A 19,243-nucleotide genomic window follows, 5' to 3' on the forward strand; every position below is an offset into this window, starting at 1 on the left:
ATATATATATATATACAGTTAATGCTAACACATTGAGCCACTTTCTTATCACTGATACTTTCAACCAGAAGTCACCAAGAGAAGGTTTCAAACTATTTGAGTGATTTTACCTAACTACAAAGTAATCCAGTCCACAGGCCACCATTGATGAGCTGTCACAGCCTATCTTCCCCTGGTTCTTTCTATTAACTCCTAACCTGTGAATTGCTGTCTTCCTCTGCTATTACTAGAGCTGTAAATATATTCCACAAAGATTGTTTTGGGAATCTCCTGCAGCCAACTTCTGCTGCAGACAACCCAACCTTCTATTCTTGGCTACGAACATTTTTGTGTTTCTTTTCTTGATTTCATTACTCCAATGATATTGTAAGAATATGGTGTTGCTTCTTTGGCAACCAGTTATTCAGAAATGACAGCCATAAGAATACCTGACCATTTTAAAAATCTTTTCAATGTTGTTTCTTACTTTGTAAATTCACATTCATGATTAACATGCATGTAAGAACTCTTTAAACTGAAGTACTTTAACTTTCCTATTACCAGAATTGCAACCTATATAAAACTGTCTCAGGATGATTTTTTTTTTCTATAGAACTACTTATATCTTTATCTTATTGTATTATTGTGTCAATCACTATCTTTCTATCTGAATTTTAAATAGAAAAAATTAGCAGGAAATAATTTTTTCCTTATTTTCACATCCTATATGTAGTAAGAATTTCCAAACAGACAATACTCAATTTTAGCTTATTTATTATTCTGAAGTGCACTGTTAGGTAAGGTTTCATTCACTTGAAATTTATCTTACACATCAGTAATTTATCCTACATACACCATATTTACTCACTGAAATACAAAGGAAAATATAACAAGACATGTACTCTCTCAGGTATATGAGGTGTGAATTGTTAATTTCATCCCAAAAATGCATCTAAATATAGCATGCACAGTATTTTCTCTTATTAATAAACTCTGTAAAATTTATTGCCATAGTTACAGAAAAATATATATTCTCAGGATAGCTAAAGCCTAAAAGAGATGCTATTGCAGTCTAATTAGTAAAGTACTGAGTTCTAATAAGAAGGAGAATAATTTTGTTTGCTTTCTCTGAAAATATATTTGCTCCTGTTAAATAGCAAAGAGGAAAAGTGTCATAATGATCTAAGTCAGTGTTTTTCAAGCATTTTTTGCCTGTAGACCCTTTTGATTTCTATTTTATTCTGCTGGACCGCCACAGCCATTCACTGTATATAAAAAAAAACCTATCATATTTTTAAAATTAGAAGTTGTATAAAAATCTGTAGAATACTGGATAAAACACTTAACAGTATTTAATTACATCCCTCCAGAGTCGACTTCGTCTTTGACTTGATTGATAAAATAAGCTACTTACTGGAGTCAGTTTAATTGACTGTACCTTATCCCCATCATTTGTCACCTTGTATCAGTAATAGAAATCAATAATTAGAAGTTAGTATTGAAGAATTTTATATTGGCTGACAAATTGCTCTGTTAAATTTACATTCCATATGCATTATAAAATATCTCTATCTCAAATACATATGTCTCTAATCTATGATCTTCAAGTTTAAAATATAGAGCCCCCCCAAAAAAATATGTTTTGATTTTCATATATAGAAAAAAATTGTAGTAAGTAGTTCATTGACAAAAGTTTTATTTTCATATTTTCTGAAGGTTATCCAATTTAGTAGGGCAGAATTTGTGATGGGTAATTTTTAAAGTTGCTCATGGAGCAATAATCACAAGCAGTGGTAAAAGTTGCTGTACCACTTAGTAAACTAGCAAGCAATAAGTTTATTAAAAGTTGGCATTTCTGAACTTTCTTTATCTGTTGGTTTGGTTTCTTTTTTCCCCTTAAAAAAAAAGTTTGTATTGAACATTTCTGCAAATGCAGTTATTTTAATTTTTGCTTGTTTGTATAAATATTTTTATCATCCTTTTATAATAATCCTGTTTACACAGTCATGTAAGCTATATCAAATTGAATAAACCTTCTTTAAAATATTTAATAAAGTTCTATGGTAATTTTTTAGTTGAATATTTTAGCCAATTTTTGACAATGGTTGTCTTTCATACATAGTATGAATATCAATCTCCCTATTTAAATTTGCATGCAGAAAAGTGATATTTAGCAGTCACTTATATCATGTATTTATGTGATGAGCTGAATACTTTGAAATGGATTAGAGTTTTATTTGTGGTCACAGAAACATTAATATATAAAGACTACATAGCTTGCGAGTCGATATAGTTGAAATGACTGTCTCTTGGCTCTCAGCCTGTTATTTAGAAGAATGTTATCTTTGGCCCCAGGCCAGTGATGCTTCTAGCATTTTACCATTAACTTTAAAGGAAAAGTTTCTTCTAAATTGCCAGAATTTTATATCAGCAATCAGTTGTATACCTCACCCTGTTTACACATAATCTGTATTTGTAAATTAAAAGGATGAATAAGACAATAATAAAGTCTTTAAATATTGATTTATTATATCAAGAATAAAAAGAGAAGTTTGATTATTAACCTATAGTTTCTTTCAAACCAATTTAATTTTAATATTAATAAACTTTTTAATGATTTAATCAGCTTCTGATATTCCTTTAGCATTGGGAGTGGAGGGATTTCCATTACAAATTCAGCAAATAGCAATACAATAAATCCTTTTCTATTATTCAAATACAATCATCTAAGTACCATGAGGGAAACCTCACTAACTCTACTTTTGAACTCAAATTGAAACTAGCTATACCATAACTTATCAAACAAGTTACTCTTTCCACATTAAACTTGCATATAAGTAGCATAAAGCAATTGCCTATAACTTGCATCTGTGATATTACGTTTAATTTACAGTTCACCTTTAAAAGATTAGATGTTTTCATCCAGGATTTTTGAAAGCATATTGTTAAGCCATTTGATTACAAACCATAAGTTTAAAGTTACTTATAACCATTGAAAAAGATCCATTTTCAAGTGAACTACATTGTTCTCTTGAGTTTGTCTGTCTGAAAACTTATTCCATTCTTCTGTAGTAGTTCTATTTCCTATTGAGAGAAAACTGTAGATAAAAACTTGCACTGTAGAAACATCCAGATTGTCAAAGATTATTCCACTATTGAATGTAAAATGGATGTTACAATTTCTTAAACATAGCCTGTATGTATTTCTGAACATAACTTACTACACTTTTATAATCTACCAAGGAGAGTAGACTAGAATGTCTTCCCTTTACTGTTTTCAGGTAAGCATGAAATCAAAATCTTTTAGTGGTGACACCTTAGGAATTTTAACTTTTATACTTTTTTGAAAAGTAAGTTAAGTAAAATGAGTATGATTAAAAATCAAAATGAAATCAAATAAAATCAAAATTCAGTTCACTATTCACTACTCTTTGCAGCTCATCACTATATTTGATGTTACACAAAACTATATATTGCCATTTTTTCTAGTATGCACCATATCTTTATTACCTTAAACTAGTGACTTCAAAATAGTAGTTTCTTTTCAATAAGCATTTGTTTTTTGTTTTTATTTATTATATTTTATGAAGCTGAGATATAATCATTTGAATCTGTTCAAATCAGTACTTATTTTGATCAATCTTAGTAAGATGATGGACAGTTTCTCCTTTTTAATTTTCCATCTTATTTGCATTTCTATAGAAAATTATATCAACTTTTAGTTATTTGAAGAATTATAGTAACTGCATATACAAAAAATGATAAATAAAAGGTCTTTAGATGACATAATTTACCTCCCTTATTCATAATGTGCTATGTCAAGTTAAAAACATCAGAAAAAGAAGATAAAGTCTCACCAGTTAAGATCAAATAGCAGATAAATCTGGTGTCTTCAGAAGTGTTGGATTTTAAGTATTATGGTACTATGGTCTTATTTGTTGGTAGTTTTGATTAGTTCTGGTGAAACATTAATATTATAGAGTCTTAAAATTGCAGTCCATCAATTAACACACCAGCTATCATTGTCACCATCACTATTATCCTCCTCATTGTTTTTCGAATTCGTCTCCATGTTGGCATGAACTGGACAAGTTGTCATGATCCAAATTTTTATTTGGTATTACTACCCCCTTAAATAGTTTAGAGAGCATATGTTACTCTTAATGTTTCATTTCTAGATTAGTTTCTACAGCTTGGTGCATTTTCTACTACTAGCAACTTCAAAGAATATACTGGTTATATTTCAGGACACCAGCACTAGAGAGATTACCTTGCTCCTAGCAAACCCAAAGAGCCCTCTCAACCCTATGTTATTTCATTTGTTCCTTCACTTGCACTGGAGATGTGATCTTGTTCAAAAAGAGTAAATAGAGCCCCACCCCTTTTGCATTGCCTTTGTTTCTTCCTTTCTTCCAAATAATTGAGTGTGCAGAAAGAAACATTTTTCCATCACATCACTAGTGAAGTGGTACATTACCTTAACTGGTTACATTACATTACCTTAACTGGTAGTAAAGTGGAAGGGAGAGAAAGTAATAGAACCAGAGTAGTGTGAGCAACAGGGTTGTAGAAGAGAGAGTAATGGACAATAATCAGATTAGAGTGAAAGGGTGACAGGAGATGGAGCAACTGAAGAGGAACAGAGTAAAAGGGACAGAAGAGAGATTGAAGAGAGGGTACTAAAAATCAAAAGAGAGAGAGAATGATAGAATAAGACTAAGATAAAAAAAATTGAGTAAATAAAGAGAGTAAGTCAGAGTGATCAAAGAGAAAGTAAGAGACTGTAGAACAGAAACACAGGGATGAAAAACGGAATAAATGGCAGAAAGGGCAGATTGATGGGAGAGAGAGAATGATTGATAAGAAAGTTGTGAAAAGAGGGAGTACAGTAGATGGTTGGTGGCAAAAAGTTTTTAAAATTATAGAAATGGCTGAGAGATCTAAATGTACATATTAAACATCCCGACTTCCATTCTAATTGATTTTTATGCCTGTTATATTTTTGTCTTTTTTATATGCTAATATTTATTGAGCAGGTCTTCTACTACTCAGTATTTTACCACTTATCATAGACCTTCAACATCTTCTTTGTATGATTTGGCCTTTTTGATATACATCTTCACTACTTCTTCTTATGCATTCCTTGGTCTCCCTCCTCCACACATTCTGTTCACTTAGAACATTTGACTCTCTTTTATGCAGCTATCTCCCACATGCATCACAAATATTCATTTGTATTCCAACATTTATATATTTCCAGTAGATTCCTTTCTTCCCAGCTTTCACAAACCCTCTGCAATAATAACCCACATTTCAGTATCATATAATATTGCACTTCTATGATTGAAGAACAAATTCTATGATATGCAAGCATGATACAATTTACTTTCCGAGGGGTAAATACTTTGTTACCAGCTCCTTGAACTTTTCACCCAATTTTTGCTTTAATAACTGCTTTTAGAAAATTTGCCTCCCTTTCTTATTAGGTTACCTAGGTAAAAAAAAAATGTCTATCAGCTACTTCTAAGGACCCTTCTGGGTATTTGAAGAAATTTGTATGTGCATGTTTACTTACTACTAACTGCTATTGCACATTTGCCACATATATAGTACACCTCTCTCAGCCTTCCTATGATCCTAGTACACTCATCATGCATACATGGTATATACTTGATATACCATATAGAAAATCAACATATTTTTTTTCTGCATACCCACTTTCCCCACAAGTTGTAGGGGTCCTGTCTTTTATCATACTAATTCAGACATTTTTTTCTTTCTTGAGTTTACTTTGAGATGTCTTGAGTTGAGGTTTTGTTTCTGTATTTGAAACTTCTTTGGCATTTGGGAGTTTCCACATACAGCTGATTTTAAATTCCTTTCTTTATGGGCTAATGAATTATAATCAACAAGAGGAGGCTGAGAGTTGAATCCCAATGGATGTTTACCTGTATGATAAATTCATTGGTGATCTCATTTCCAACTCTTACCTTGCTGAAAGCATCTATCTACAATGGCTTGCAAGGTCATTCTCAGTTATTCATCTACATATAGTTTTCATAGAAACAACCAGATTATAGAGCATTGTACTCCATCAAAGGCTTTCTTGGTCAACAATTGCTAGGTAGAGTGATTTACTTCAAGTTAAGTATTTTTTAGTTATTGTTTCACCAGGAAGAGAACACCAGTGGTGCTCTAACCAGGTACAAAGCAAAACTAGATCTTGTCCAATATTCTATATATGCAAAATGAAGCAAATAGTAACATCCAATATTATATTTTTTTTAAATGAATTAGAATATATGGAATCACTCAATAAATATTTCATTACACTTACCCATTTTTCTAACTTCATAACTGTAACGTTTAGCAATTGAAGTTTGAGTTTTAGTATCAGAAAGAAAATAAAACTTGAGAGTCTGTAGTATGAATTTTCCCATCATTACCATTACTCTTATCATGGTTGTCACTACTGTTCATTTACTTGGTGCAGCCCACCAGCTGACCAGTTTTCAGTCAAACCGTCCAACCCATGCCAGCATGGTGAGTGGACGTTAAACAATGATGATGATGATGACAATGAAAATAACTTTAAAAAAAGAATAATAATACTATAATTTGTGACCAAAATCTCAACATTGTTAAATGAATATTTGAAGTGATTAAATTACTTTGGTTCCCAAATAATTGTTATTACAAAAATATTTCATTGTGTTAAAAAAATTTCTAACTCTGAAAGTTTTCATTTTGTACCATAAGTTTAGAAATGATATAAATCTTTATTTCATGCTGCAGTATATTTTTAGTGGCACTAATCTATTTCTGTCACATGTTCCTTGTTTGTAATAAAGAATTGTTTTTCATTTAAGAGAAATTTTTTTCTTTTAAGAGAACTTTTTTCTTTTAAGAGAACTTTTTTCTTTTAAGAGAAATTTTTCTTAAACAGAGTTGTTTCTTTATTTCTATTCACTTTTGCTCTGTTTAAATATCTATTTTCTGCAGACAATATTACATTTTTTAATATCATTACTTTGATACTTAAAGCTATCATATCTTTCATGGTATCATTTATTATTAAATATCTTTTAAACAATAAATAATAGTTGCTACTTATTACATATCTTTTAAGAATATGTTAGTCTATTTCAGAATTTAGCGTTGATCCATTATTTCGCAATTGTTCATTTCTTGTTTTATGCAAAATGAATGCTTATATTTCACATTAAACAATAGAATACAAATTCTATAGAAATTAAAATGAGTTTGAGGAATTTTTTTCTAAATATGTATTCTCTGATTGTATCAAGAGGTTATGAGTGAATCATTTTAATATATTATGTTAAGATCTTTTGACATAAAAATAAAATTTGGTGTCAAGTATATGCTTTCCCGTTAAAGAAATATGTCAAACGATAACCCAATTTTTTTACATTATTTCTTTCAAATATTTATAGATATAAAATTATTTTCTATTGAAGATGATTTGGCTAATTACAATGTAGCCTTTCTATTTAAGGAAGTCAAAACATATGAAATAGAAAAATTCAACTTAAGTTTTCTAAAATTGAATTGTATTTTATGTGTTTATGCATGTGTGTGATCATGCACATGTGTGTGTGTGGAATATGATAAAATTATGATAGATAAATAGACAGATAGAGAGAGAGAGAGAGAGAGAGAGAGAGAGAGCGAGAGAGAGAGAGCGAGAGAGAGAGAGCGAGAGAGAGAGAGAGAGACTGATATGCACATTTTCATTTTTACACTACCTGTTTGTGGTTAAAATATTGAGATTCTTTCAAAACCTACAACTACCATATACTCAATACAAGTATTGCATAAGTATGAAATATATAATGAATTTACAGTTCCAATATTTTATTTAGATTATTGGTTAATTGTTTACTGACAATTTTCTTTTTCTTTTTTCTTTTCCCTTTTACAGCAGAGGCCACAGGCAAAGTTCTCATCAGTTTCCTCTCCAAATTCACCTGTTGCTCAGTCACGACGAGTAATTTCTTCTCCATTGACCCTGGCCTCCGATGTTAATGCACAAGGCTATGCTTCTGATTCTGATGTTGTGGACTCACATGACTCCCAGTGCTGCCCTCCTTCCTCCTCCGACGTAGGTGTTCTCAATGAGGCTGCGACCATGCCCAGGATGAAGCACCGCGAGGTGCATGATTCACGTTCACTTCATCGGCCTGCACTATCAAAGCCTGCATCTGATGTGTCAGTTTATGATAATGTATCATCGTCTCCTGCCCGTCGATCATTGGCTGATACTGATAGTGCATCCCACACAATGCGACGATCTGATTCGCCAGCTTCCATGTCCAAACTCACTGAAAGCACGGCAAATGAAGAAAGCAAGGAACGACCCAATTTGGTTACTCTTTCGGAATCCCCAAAGAAAGGGAGTAGTCATTCTGAACCAGAAACTCCGGAAACATGTACAACTTTTGGACGGGATTTAGCTTGCTCGCCAAAAGATAATAAAATGGTGGAAACAGTCAAGATGGAAACGGCGTTTGTCGGGGATATTTTCAAAAATCAATCACCTTTATCCAATTCCAGAGGGGGTGCGGGGTATTCGGCCCCTGCAGCTTCAAGTTCTAGTTCTGCTGTAAGGGCTTCAGCTCCAGCGTCTGGTGGAAAAGGACATGGACGTACCCACCCATCTACGTCCGAATCCCCAGAGTCGGAGTGGCCATCCCCACCTGAGCCTCTGACCCCGCAGACGCCTAACGTCCCCTTTGACAATATAGACTTTGACAGTGATTCGCTGAGGCGGATGCTTCGATCACTTCCAGTGTCCCCTATTGAAAAGGAAGACAACGATCAAGGGTTTCATGAAGATCCCTATATAGATAATAGAGGACAAACACACCACCGACGTTATCCTTCGGTGTCAAGAACAAAGAGTCTTAACAGTTATGATCGGGGTGGTTCTTCAAAGCCATCGGTGCCGCACCAACCATATTCTGTTGGGTACCCTTGCAGAGATGACTCATTTGTATCAATGCTCAAGAACACAGATCTGCCAAAATCTAAACAGGCAAAAATGCTTGTGGAATACGAACTTCATTTACGAAACAAGTGTGCCCGTGACAGTTATCCAGATAGTGGTATTGGAGGGGTTGCATCAGAAACTACTGGTTCATTATGGTCAGGGGATAGCAGCAAGTCAGCTGGAGCAAACAAAGGTAAGTACATTGCTTTTGCTTTATTCTATTTTGAGACAAAAATCCAGAAAATAAACTTTTAAAATATCTCAATTTCTTTTAAATGTCTAAACAATTTTTTGATGATTTGTTAGGTTATAATTTTTCAGCTTACTGAATTCATCTGTAGAATGAAATTTTTCTTTTAAAATTAGATCTACACTACATTTCAACCACAAAACTATAACACTGCAATTTCTTTAAGCACTCTTATTTTCAGATTACCCTATTCACATTACACTGGGTCTTTGATGATTATTGCAATTTCTTTGTCAAAAATATAACTAAAATCATGAAATTTACAAACATTTGTAATGAGGCAGCATGGCTCATTACAAATGGGTTAAAAGTTTCTTTCACAATCATGAAGTCCCAATATCGTGGGAAAGTGTCTTTCAGCATAATTTCAGGTTGAGCCAAGCATTGTGTTTAAAATGGATAAAAACATATTGTGTGGAAGTCTATCAGCTAAATTATAACTTTTCAGCTATTATTTGTATATACTTTGTATCAAATATAATATCTTTCCTACACTTCAATTTATTTCTGTTTTAAAAGTAAACTTAGCTTATATTTTATTTTAACTCTAGATTATGTTTTGTGATATTAGTCTTGGATTTCAGTTTGCTTTTCATCCTCTATAGGTTGATTAATAAAGTAACAGTGGAGTGCTGGAGTTGATTCTTCTTTTCCATTCCCCTCTCACACTCTGAATTAAACACACATACACACAGATGCATTATGATAAGAAATTGTGCATGTGCTCTTGAGAAGCTTTCTTACAAGATTATTCTATGAATCTGTCTTCAGTTTCGATTACTTTTTCAAAGCAGAACCAGAATCATTGAGATGCCTGCACTAAATGGTCCTTATTTATTTCAGGCATCACCTGCATAATGGCAGCCTTCAGTGAAGTAATGATATTATGAGGATATCGGTTAGTCCCCCTTTCAACAATGTTCCAAATGTAGTAATCCAAGGGATTTAAACCTGGCAACTTTGGAGGACAACCTCCAACTTTTAGTTCATGTAATTGAAAAAACAGCATTATTTATGGGATGACCCAATACTTGAATCATCTTGAAATTAAGTGAATCTCTGGTCTGAGACTTATATGCAAACACAGTGAAGTCTATTTGCTGATGATCTGAATTAATAGTATTGATAAACCACAATAATGGCAACATGTCAGTATCTACCATTCTCAGTCATTTGAGGCAAGTTGTCTCACCTCATCTAGGACATTCGGTGTTCTTTAACACTCAGTCTCATGTTGGGAGTTTTCCCTGGATTCTACTATGCAGCAAATCTGGTATATAAACAAGACATGCATAATGTATGTGTGACCAAAAATATATGCTCCTGCTGTCAACAAAGGCCCTCCCTCTCAGAGTGAAAGGCAGATTGTTTGATGCCTGTGTGCAAACAGCTATGCTGCATGGTAGTGAAACATAGGCTATGACAGCCGAAGGACATGTGTAGGCTTGAAAGAAATGAAGCCAGTATGCTTCATTGGATATGCAATGTTAGTGTGCATTTTCAACAGAGTGTGAGCATCTTGAGAGTAAAGTTAAACATAAGAGGTATCAGATGTGGTATACAAGAGAGAAAACTGCACTGGTATGGTCATGTGATGCATTTGGATGAAGACAGTTGTGTAAAGAAGCACTGATCTCTCGATGTGAATGGGACCTTTGGTCAAGGTAGACTCAGGAAGACATGGGATGAGGTGGTGAAGTGTGACCTTCAAACTTTGAACTTCACGGAGGCAATGACTAGTTACTGAGATCTTTAGTGTGCTCTGCTTAAGAGGACCCATCAAGCCTGGTGCACCTGTGCTGGTGGCATGTAAAAAAAATCAACCTCACAGAAGCAAAGTGTCTGAGTACCTTTCGAGTGTTGAGCCTGCTGGAGGTAAAGTAACTGAGTTCCTTTTGAGTGCTGGGTCTCACGGAGGCAAAGTGGCTGAGTTCCTTCCAAGTGTTGGCCTCATGGAGGTGAGATTGCTGTGTTCTTTTTGAGTGGGTCTCATGGATGCAAAGTGGCTGAGCTCCTGGGCCTCATGGAAGCAAAGTGGCTGAGTTAATTTTGAATAGGCCTCACAGAGGTAAGGTGGCTGAGTTCCTTTCAAGCATTGGGCCTCATGGAGGCAAAGTGGCTGAGCTCCTTTTGAGTGTTGGGCCAAGACCTTTGGCATTATGTCGTACTTAAGAAGAAGACTCATCAAACCATGCAAAATTGCAGTCATGGCAGATATTGGTGTCACACAAATGGCACTCATGCTGGTGGTACGTAAAAGCATCCATTACTCTGATGGAGTGGTTGGCGTAAGGAAGGGTATCCAACTGTAGAAAACCATACCAAATCAGACTGGAGCCTGGCACAGTCATGCAGGATACCAGCCCAATGAAACTGTCCAACCCATGCCAGCATAGACAATGGACATTAAGTGATGATGATATATGTATTATTATTATTGTTCATTATTTACATTTGATGGATATTTATCCTCCCCAAGACACCTGATGAAGGCTGGAGGGTATAATCAGCCGAAACGTATTAACAAAAAAAAGATGAGGACAAATGTCCATCAAATGTAAATAATGTAAATAATGCCTCATCTCTTAAATATAGAACTGTATTATTATTGTTGTTGTTGTTATTCTTTTTATTATTATTATTATTATTATTATTATTATTATTATTATTATTATTATTATTAGTGTTGTTGTTGTTGTTGTTGTTGTTGTTGTTGTTGCTGTTGTTTACTGTTAATTTGCATATTTGTTGCAATCACTTAGGGCAAGTGAAGGATAAGAGATGTTATAATATGACTGAAAGCTTAGGGAGGGGAAATGGCAGGGGCAGTAGTGAAGTATCTCGATGTAATACAACACAGACATTTAAATTGATAAGGTTTTTCTAAGGACATGGGCAGTTCTTATTAGCACAATCTTTTGGATTTCTCTAAGACATGGTTCTCCTGGGATGTTGTCTAGACGTTTCTGACAGACATCCCTTTTTTATCATACCTCGGCAACTACAATAACGGGAATAGTTCTTGCTTTAAGATACCACATCTTTTGTATTTCAATTTCCAGGTTCTTACATGTTGTTTTGCAAACAACTTGCACATGCAAGCGCTACCAGCCGAGAGCTCCACATACCAGAAGCCAGCAAGTGTGTGGGGTCATCAGGAGAGAATGCATGCTGTTTCAGGTCCTACCTCTCGATAGCATCAATGCGCACTGGCCCCCTCACTGACATGAGGCCCTGGTTATCAAATAAAGCTCAATATTCTTCTAGCCTTCACTCATCGTCTCTTTTTAACCAAATCCAGTGGCTAACCTTCTCCACTGTAGTTTGGATATCGGACATGGTGGTATTTACTTTACGATGAGTTAGGCCTAACAATAACAACAGTCGTCTTACACTGTGTCCAACAAGTCCTCTACATCTGATTTCAATTGGAAAATTCTCTGATCTCCAGCCTGCATCTTCACATGAGGTGCCATCACTTCTTGGGACATTCTTTGCTCTAGCTTTTCTCATGAAATCATTCACCTCTTTCTCCCTGATGTCCCCAATTTGAAATTCGTTATCAGGTTCTAAGAGATGCTTTAGCCCATTTAGATGTGGCAGTGGCTGATTACAGTGTAGATCCACACTTTCCTTTCGCTAATTGGACATTATCTTTCACTCCAAATAATTCCTTTCCTGTATTGTATATTGAGCTTGTTAATTTTCCCAGTTTCTCCACTGTAGATCCTGTCATTCTATAAAGAGCTTGACACACCTACTTTTCAAACCCTTTATATTTTCCTTTCTCATTAGCAGCAGGCCTCAGAACCCTCGGTTTCCTCCGAGTACTCTCTGATGCACTAATTTCATAACTTGCAGTTTCCTGTCGGGAAGTGGTCTTTGCTGTAGCATTTATCGATCTGCTGTGGTTTGAGTTCAGGGATGATTTGCCATGTGGTTTACAATCAGATGATCCTCACTGCTCTGTCCTCTTCTTACAAGTCTTACCCTGATGTATCTTCAAGCCTCTCTTGGTTGCAAAGGTCCTACAGCACAACTGTATTTACTAATCAATTAATTTGTCAAATTCCTTTACAGATATATTTTTATCATTGAGAACACTTACATCTATTAGTCTCCGAGTATTTTCTTCTGTGTCTTTAATAATTACGTCTGGTCAATTAGCATGACTCATTCTGTTGGTATTGACTGGAAAATCCCAGAGGACAGTGATATTTTTATCTTCATGACTGGTTCAGGATGATGTTCATACCAGTAAGCAGGAGTGCTGATTTTGTAGTGTTTACATATTTTCCAATTTAGATACTGTCCTACCCTTTTGTGGCCATTTTTGTATTCATTTGATGTCAGCCCACGGCATCCCAAAACGAGGTGGTTCATTGTTTTATCAAATGTATCACAGAATCTACATTTTAGGTCACTACCATTTTGAAGAACGTTAGCCTGGTAGTTTCTAGTTAGGAAGCATTGATCTTGTGCTGCCAATATGAAACCTTCAGTTTCTGTTTTCAGTCTTGAACTTCTCATCCACTGATGGGTTGTTGCATGGTTTACATCAGCATTTTGACTTTGAAGAATATACTGTCCATGCAGGGGCTTCTGGCTCTGCCTCTCCTTAATTTGTTTCTGCCTGTTCTTTTTTGCAGTCTGCTTGATTCGTTTTGCTTGCTTGGTAGCAATGGTTTCAGGTTTTATCTAATTCAGGGTTAATGCCAAATTCTCTTGAATTTACAAGCTTCTTTATTATTATTATTATTTAAAGTGGTGAGCTGACAGAATCGTTAGCATGCCAGGCGAAATGCTTAGCAGCATTTCTTCTGTCTCCATGCTTTGAGTTCAAATTCTGCCGAGGTCAACTTTGCCTTTCATCCTTTCAGAGTCATTAAAATAAATACCAATCAAGCACTGGGGTCAATGCAATTGACTTACCCACTCCCTGAAATTATTGGCCTTGTGTTAAAATTTGAAATTATTATTATTTAAAACAGTTTGATTTGACCCCATGTGACTTAAAGTTTCGCAGGCTTCTTACAGCAAGCTAGCTCATCAAGCTAGCTCATCAAGCTCAATCAACATATATATATATGCTTGTGTATTTCCCAACCAATAATTATAAAAATGAGACCATAATAATATCTCCTACCTCACTAGCTTTTATATTTATTCATATTTGATCACCTCTGCCAAGATGTTGTTCCACAGTAATACCACTGTTAAGACTGATTGATTAACTCCATAGTTTGTTATTTCTAAGCCTACCTCTATAGGGTATCATCTCTGAATATTCAGATATATCTTGATTTTATCACAACACCCAGCTCTTGCTAAAGAAGCTCTGATGTCTTTGATTTTATTTCAATTCTCATAACAGCTATATTAATCTTGTAGTTGATGCAAGGTATATTATAGTACTAATTGGTAGAACATGATTATACATCAAAATGAATTTAAGATGTGAGTGGTCTCGCATCAACCAAATTTCTCATAAACATAATAAAGTTTAGAATATCCCAACCTTAATAGACTAAATTTGATCGGAATTAATGTGTGCAATAAAAAATTGAGGATAGTGTTGCTTTTGGAGAAACAAATAGGCTGACATATACAGTTTGTATTACATTGAGTAAAAGTGAAATCTTTATTTCTTAATTCAAGTACCTAATCATACAAAGGTAATGATGACAGGACAATAGTTGAAGTACTGATTTCCCTTTAAATCCAAAGTTAATCTGGTTTCTTTCATCTTTTTGGCACTAAGCTATTTGATTTTGACTTTTGGCTTCCTTTGCAAGAAAGTTTTTAAAATGTTCTCTTAAGACAACTTATCCTGAGAGTTAACCATGTATTGAAATGTCACTTAATACTTGGAACAATGTAAAAATTATTTCAGAAGACCTATAAAATATAAGGGGGAATAAAATAAATAGGAAAGCTGGCAAAACAGACTAACTAACTGACAAATGTAAAGTGTTAAATATATGTTGGAGGAGATGGGAATGAACTGGATAGATTCAATTCAATGATGGCAAGAATGAGTTGAACAGTTACTCCAGTTGTGAAGTGTCAGCCAGAGATATAAAAGCAGTTAATTTCTATGAAACAGGCTCTTGAACTGTCAGATAATGTAGCATAATAGCAAAATCCTACAGCTTGCAGTGAAAGTAATCAACTCACAAATAAAGAAACAAAATCGACTAAGTTATCAAAGCTTTGTGAATAATGATTATACTTGTTATTTTTTTGTTGTTGGAAGAGTTGTAGTTGGTGTGTGTATGTGTGTGTTTTGTAGCTAAGAACAGGTTGTGTGTGTGTGTGTGTGCATGCGCGTGAGTGTGTATGTATGCATGTGCATGCTTGTGTTTGTGTTTGTGTTTGTCTGTGCATGTATGCAGCTAGGGAAAAAATATTTTTAAAGAAGTGAAGAAAGTAAAGTATGTAGATGAATGCTTAATTATAATTTTTATTTGATACATAAAACGGTGATGAAAAGCATAAGTGTTTGTAGATCAAATTGATAAAAATAATAACATAGAGAGGTTGAAAGCAATAATAAGCCCAATGTATCTTCATTTGGAGTTTATTGGCTTAGTTTGTACTGCTAATATCTCCATCATGACATGATAATTTACTCACTCAAGATAGTTCTTCAATGAAAGAAACAATTTTACCGATAATCTAAGTAGTATTAAAACTAAATCCAAACATGTTTAAGTACATACTCGTTATAATGACCAAAAATTATAGAAATAAATATAATATATAAGACAGCTATTTCTTGCAGTTATTCTTGCTGATTAGAGTAGGACACAAATGTAATTCTTAGTGTGCACATCACATTTTGCCACATGCAAAAAGATAACAAGACAAATATTAGCATATTAAAAATTTCCAATACATACATTTTTCTTTCAGCTGATACTATATATATGTGCATTCACACATACTCATAAAAATACATATATAATGTCCTTGTTCTTTAAAATAATTAACTATTATACCATTGCCTAAACAGTCAGTTGTAATGATTATTCTACTGAACTCAGCTCCTACATAATGAAATAATTTGGGAGAACATTCCTGATATGCATAAGAACCAGTGCTTGCTACCACTAGTCTGTCTTTTATAGAAATAGTTCCATGGAAGATGCAATGTTGACTGCACTATGATACCTGCAAGGAACAGATGTCAAAGTGCTGTTTCTTGACTTTAGCCCTTCATTCAACACTGTCATAACTATCTTGTTGGCTCTGTAGCTCCAAGATCTGAATTTGAGTTTTGCATTATGTAAATAAGTTATAATTTTTCTGACCAACAGACATCAGCTTCATAGTTTGGGAATTACACCTCCTTATCCGTTACTTTTAGCATTGGTGTGTCAAAGAGATACATACTGATCCCACCTCTTTTTGGAGCAGTGTTAAAAGTGCTGAACCACTCTTTTTACTGCTCTAAAAACTATAAAGTGTGAAGGTAACACCATTATAATAGTTTTGATAAATGGTTTGGGAAGAAGCAGTACAGAGATAGAGATATTGACTATGGCATTCGACTCCATAACAGTGGTTCTCATTTTATGACTATATATGTTCAAAATTCTGCAACAACTTCACATTTACATGAACGATAGTAATGGCAAAGAAGTTCCCAGATTCAGGCTCCTTGATATCCTTATTATTTCTCCAGATTATACAAAATGTTTCTCTGTGTATAAAACAGTTTGTGTGAGACATTATAAGCGTAAGGATGTAGTGAAACTGTTAATCTTAGAATGGTTTTCTTGATATGAAAAGTCATGGCAAACTAACATACATCAGTTTCTACTTTTAACTGAATTGTATCTTATGTATCTTACCATTTCCCAGATTATCTTTAACTCTATAATTGACAATACATGTTACATAGTTCTATAGATCCTTTAATCCTTTATTCATGCAAAATACAGTTCACATTAAAAGTACAAGTGTGTAAGCAACAGCAGAACAGACATTTGTATATTAACATGAAAGATTAACAAGCATGTCAAAGCGAAATAAGAATTCTTCAGTTTGGCTCATCTGTCTTTTCGCAAAATTTCTTCTTTACTTCATCTCATTTATGACCAAGTCAGCATTTAAGTAATGGTTTATTTAAGAGATACTTCTGTGAATGATGGACAAATATAATTGGTAAACTGATTTCATATTCTTCAACTCACAGTAAATCTTATTTCCCAAGATAATAAAGATAGATTGTTGTATGTTTAAATTCAAGTAAATGTTAAATTTCAGCTTAGCAATAAATTGTTGCATCTTCTTGTTTGTACTAGTAGTACCAAAGCTATTAATGCAGGAAATTTCTCCTGCTGTATTCTGTAGACAAATATACCTAACATGCAAAACAGCTGCAACTATACTGAGCTGTTTACAGAATATGCATCTTTTAACAAATTCCTTCAGTCTGTTCAGAAAGCAGCTTCAATTTTGAATAGGCCATGCTTGAATGCATTGTTGCTTTCAGACATTGTATTATATCAATTTGTAGTGGAAGTCAGTTTTCTATATCTGTCAACAGCTTGTGTTCAACATAAAAGATATGTGAAATTCTTACATCTTATTTTAGCAATTAGTTCATGTTTAGTTATTGCTTTCTTTAACTATCTATTATACTTGGTTGCCTTAATCTTTAAAGGTAAAATAGCATGATTTTTATATTTATTTTGCAGTGTTGAATCGTAGAAAGAAATTAAAGTTTAAAATGGTTAGAATAGTTATCAAATTGTTTAACAAGATATGTAATGCTAGTAATAATTGAGGTTAGATGTGATAGAAGCAGACCAGATAAAAAAAAATATCACATTAAACCTTACAAATAAGATTATAAAGAACTGATTCATGTGAAGTGTGTAAAGTTAGATATGAGAAAATCGAAAACACCTGAAATCATTTTAAAATATTAATATATTATTTTGAAAATAAACGTTGTATAATTATAAATATCTACTTTAAAAAGCATGAAATGCTTTGTACACATTTACATGAAGCTTGTGATTTAGTCTGAAAAAACTGGAATCCTTGCAGCAATCTTACAGTTGGCATTAAAATGTTTTATATACTTAACTCACTATTAAACATTGTACAATTGACTATAGATCAAAAACAATATTTTACCAACTAGTGTACCAATATTTTTGTTACACATTACAACCAAATCAGCATCAGTTAACATTTCTGCCCCTATTTTGTGCTGCAGCTTTTTTTTTTTTTATCAGTTCTTAATTTCTACTCCAATTATTCTTGCTGACTATAATGTTACAAACTGAAGATCTCATCTGCTATAGTATATTGTATCTTAATATATAAATCATTTCTTTTAAATTATTTGTCACTCTATCTTAGAAATATAATCAATACAAAATTCCTTTGTTGAATTGACAGTAGAGTTTACTTGTAAACATTGAATTACATCAAAGATAGTAAGCTCTATTGGCATTTGCTCAAAAGGAATTTTCATCCATAAAAACATGCATCCATAGGGTTGTGAATGTGATTTTGCATGCATGCTGTGCATTAATATATTAGTTTCTATCTCTTTCTCTCTCTCACACATACACCTCTCTTCTCTCTCTTGCCCCCTACCTTTCTCATTGCTGCTCTCTCTCACTATCTGTGGGTTTACATATAATTTTATTGAAATAAATGCTAGACCTCACTAATTCTGACATGATTATGTACCCACTGTCTGACTAGAAATCCATATAAACCAACTTAGAATACTAATATAGAAGCAAATCAGAAATCATTTGGGAAAACACTTTGCTGTTACTTCTAGTGACGCTGTATTTTTAGTCATGTCAACACCCAGCTGTTGAAAAATATTTAGCCATTCCCAAGTGCACTTTTAACTTACAGCTCAGTTGATCATTAATATGTGTGTGTGTGTGTGTATGTGTGTGTGTGTACTTTCTCCCCCCCCCCCATGCATGCACACACACATGCACACATGTATATATATATATATATAT

The 19,243-nt window shown here is 33.7% G+C and overlaps 1 protein-coding gene across 5 annotated transcripts in view; it reads left to right on the forward strand.

Annotated features, from left to right (window-relative positions):
• The window catches only part of LOC106871954 (protein still life, isoform SIF type 1), a 1,491,364-nt gene that overhangs the window by 1,071,143 nt on the left and 400,978 nt on the right, over positions 1-19,243 (forward strand). For all 5 annotated transcript variants that reach the window (XM_052966200.1, XM_052966198.1, XM_052966202.1 and 2 more), the window contains one exon: positions 7,922-9,182. In XM_052966200.1, the coding sequence (XP_052822160.1) occupies positions 7,922-9,182 (1,261 nt within the window). The remainder of the gene's footprint in view (positions 1-7,921; positions 9,183-19,243) is intronic.

The sequence above is a fragment of the Octopus bimaculoides genome, chromosome 3 (genome assembly GCF_001194135.2).
Source record: "Octopus bimaculoides isolate UCB-OBI-ISO-001 chromosome 3, ASM119413v2, whole genome shotgun sequence".
Lineage (NCBI taxonomy): Eukaryota > Metazoa > Mollusca > Cephalopoda > Octopoda > Octopodidae > Octopus > Octopus bimaculoides.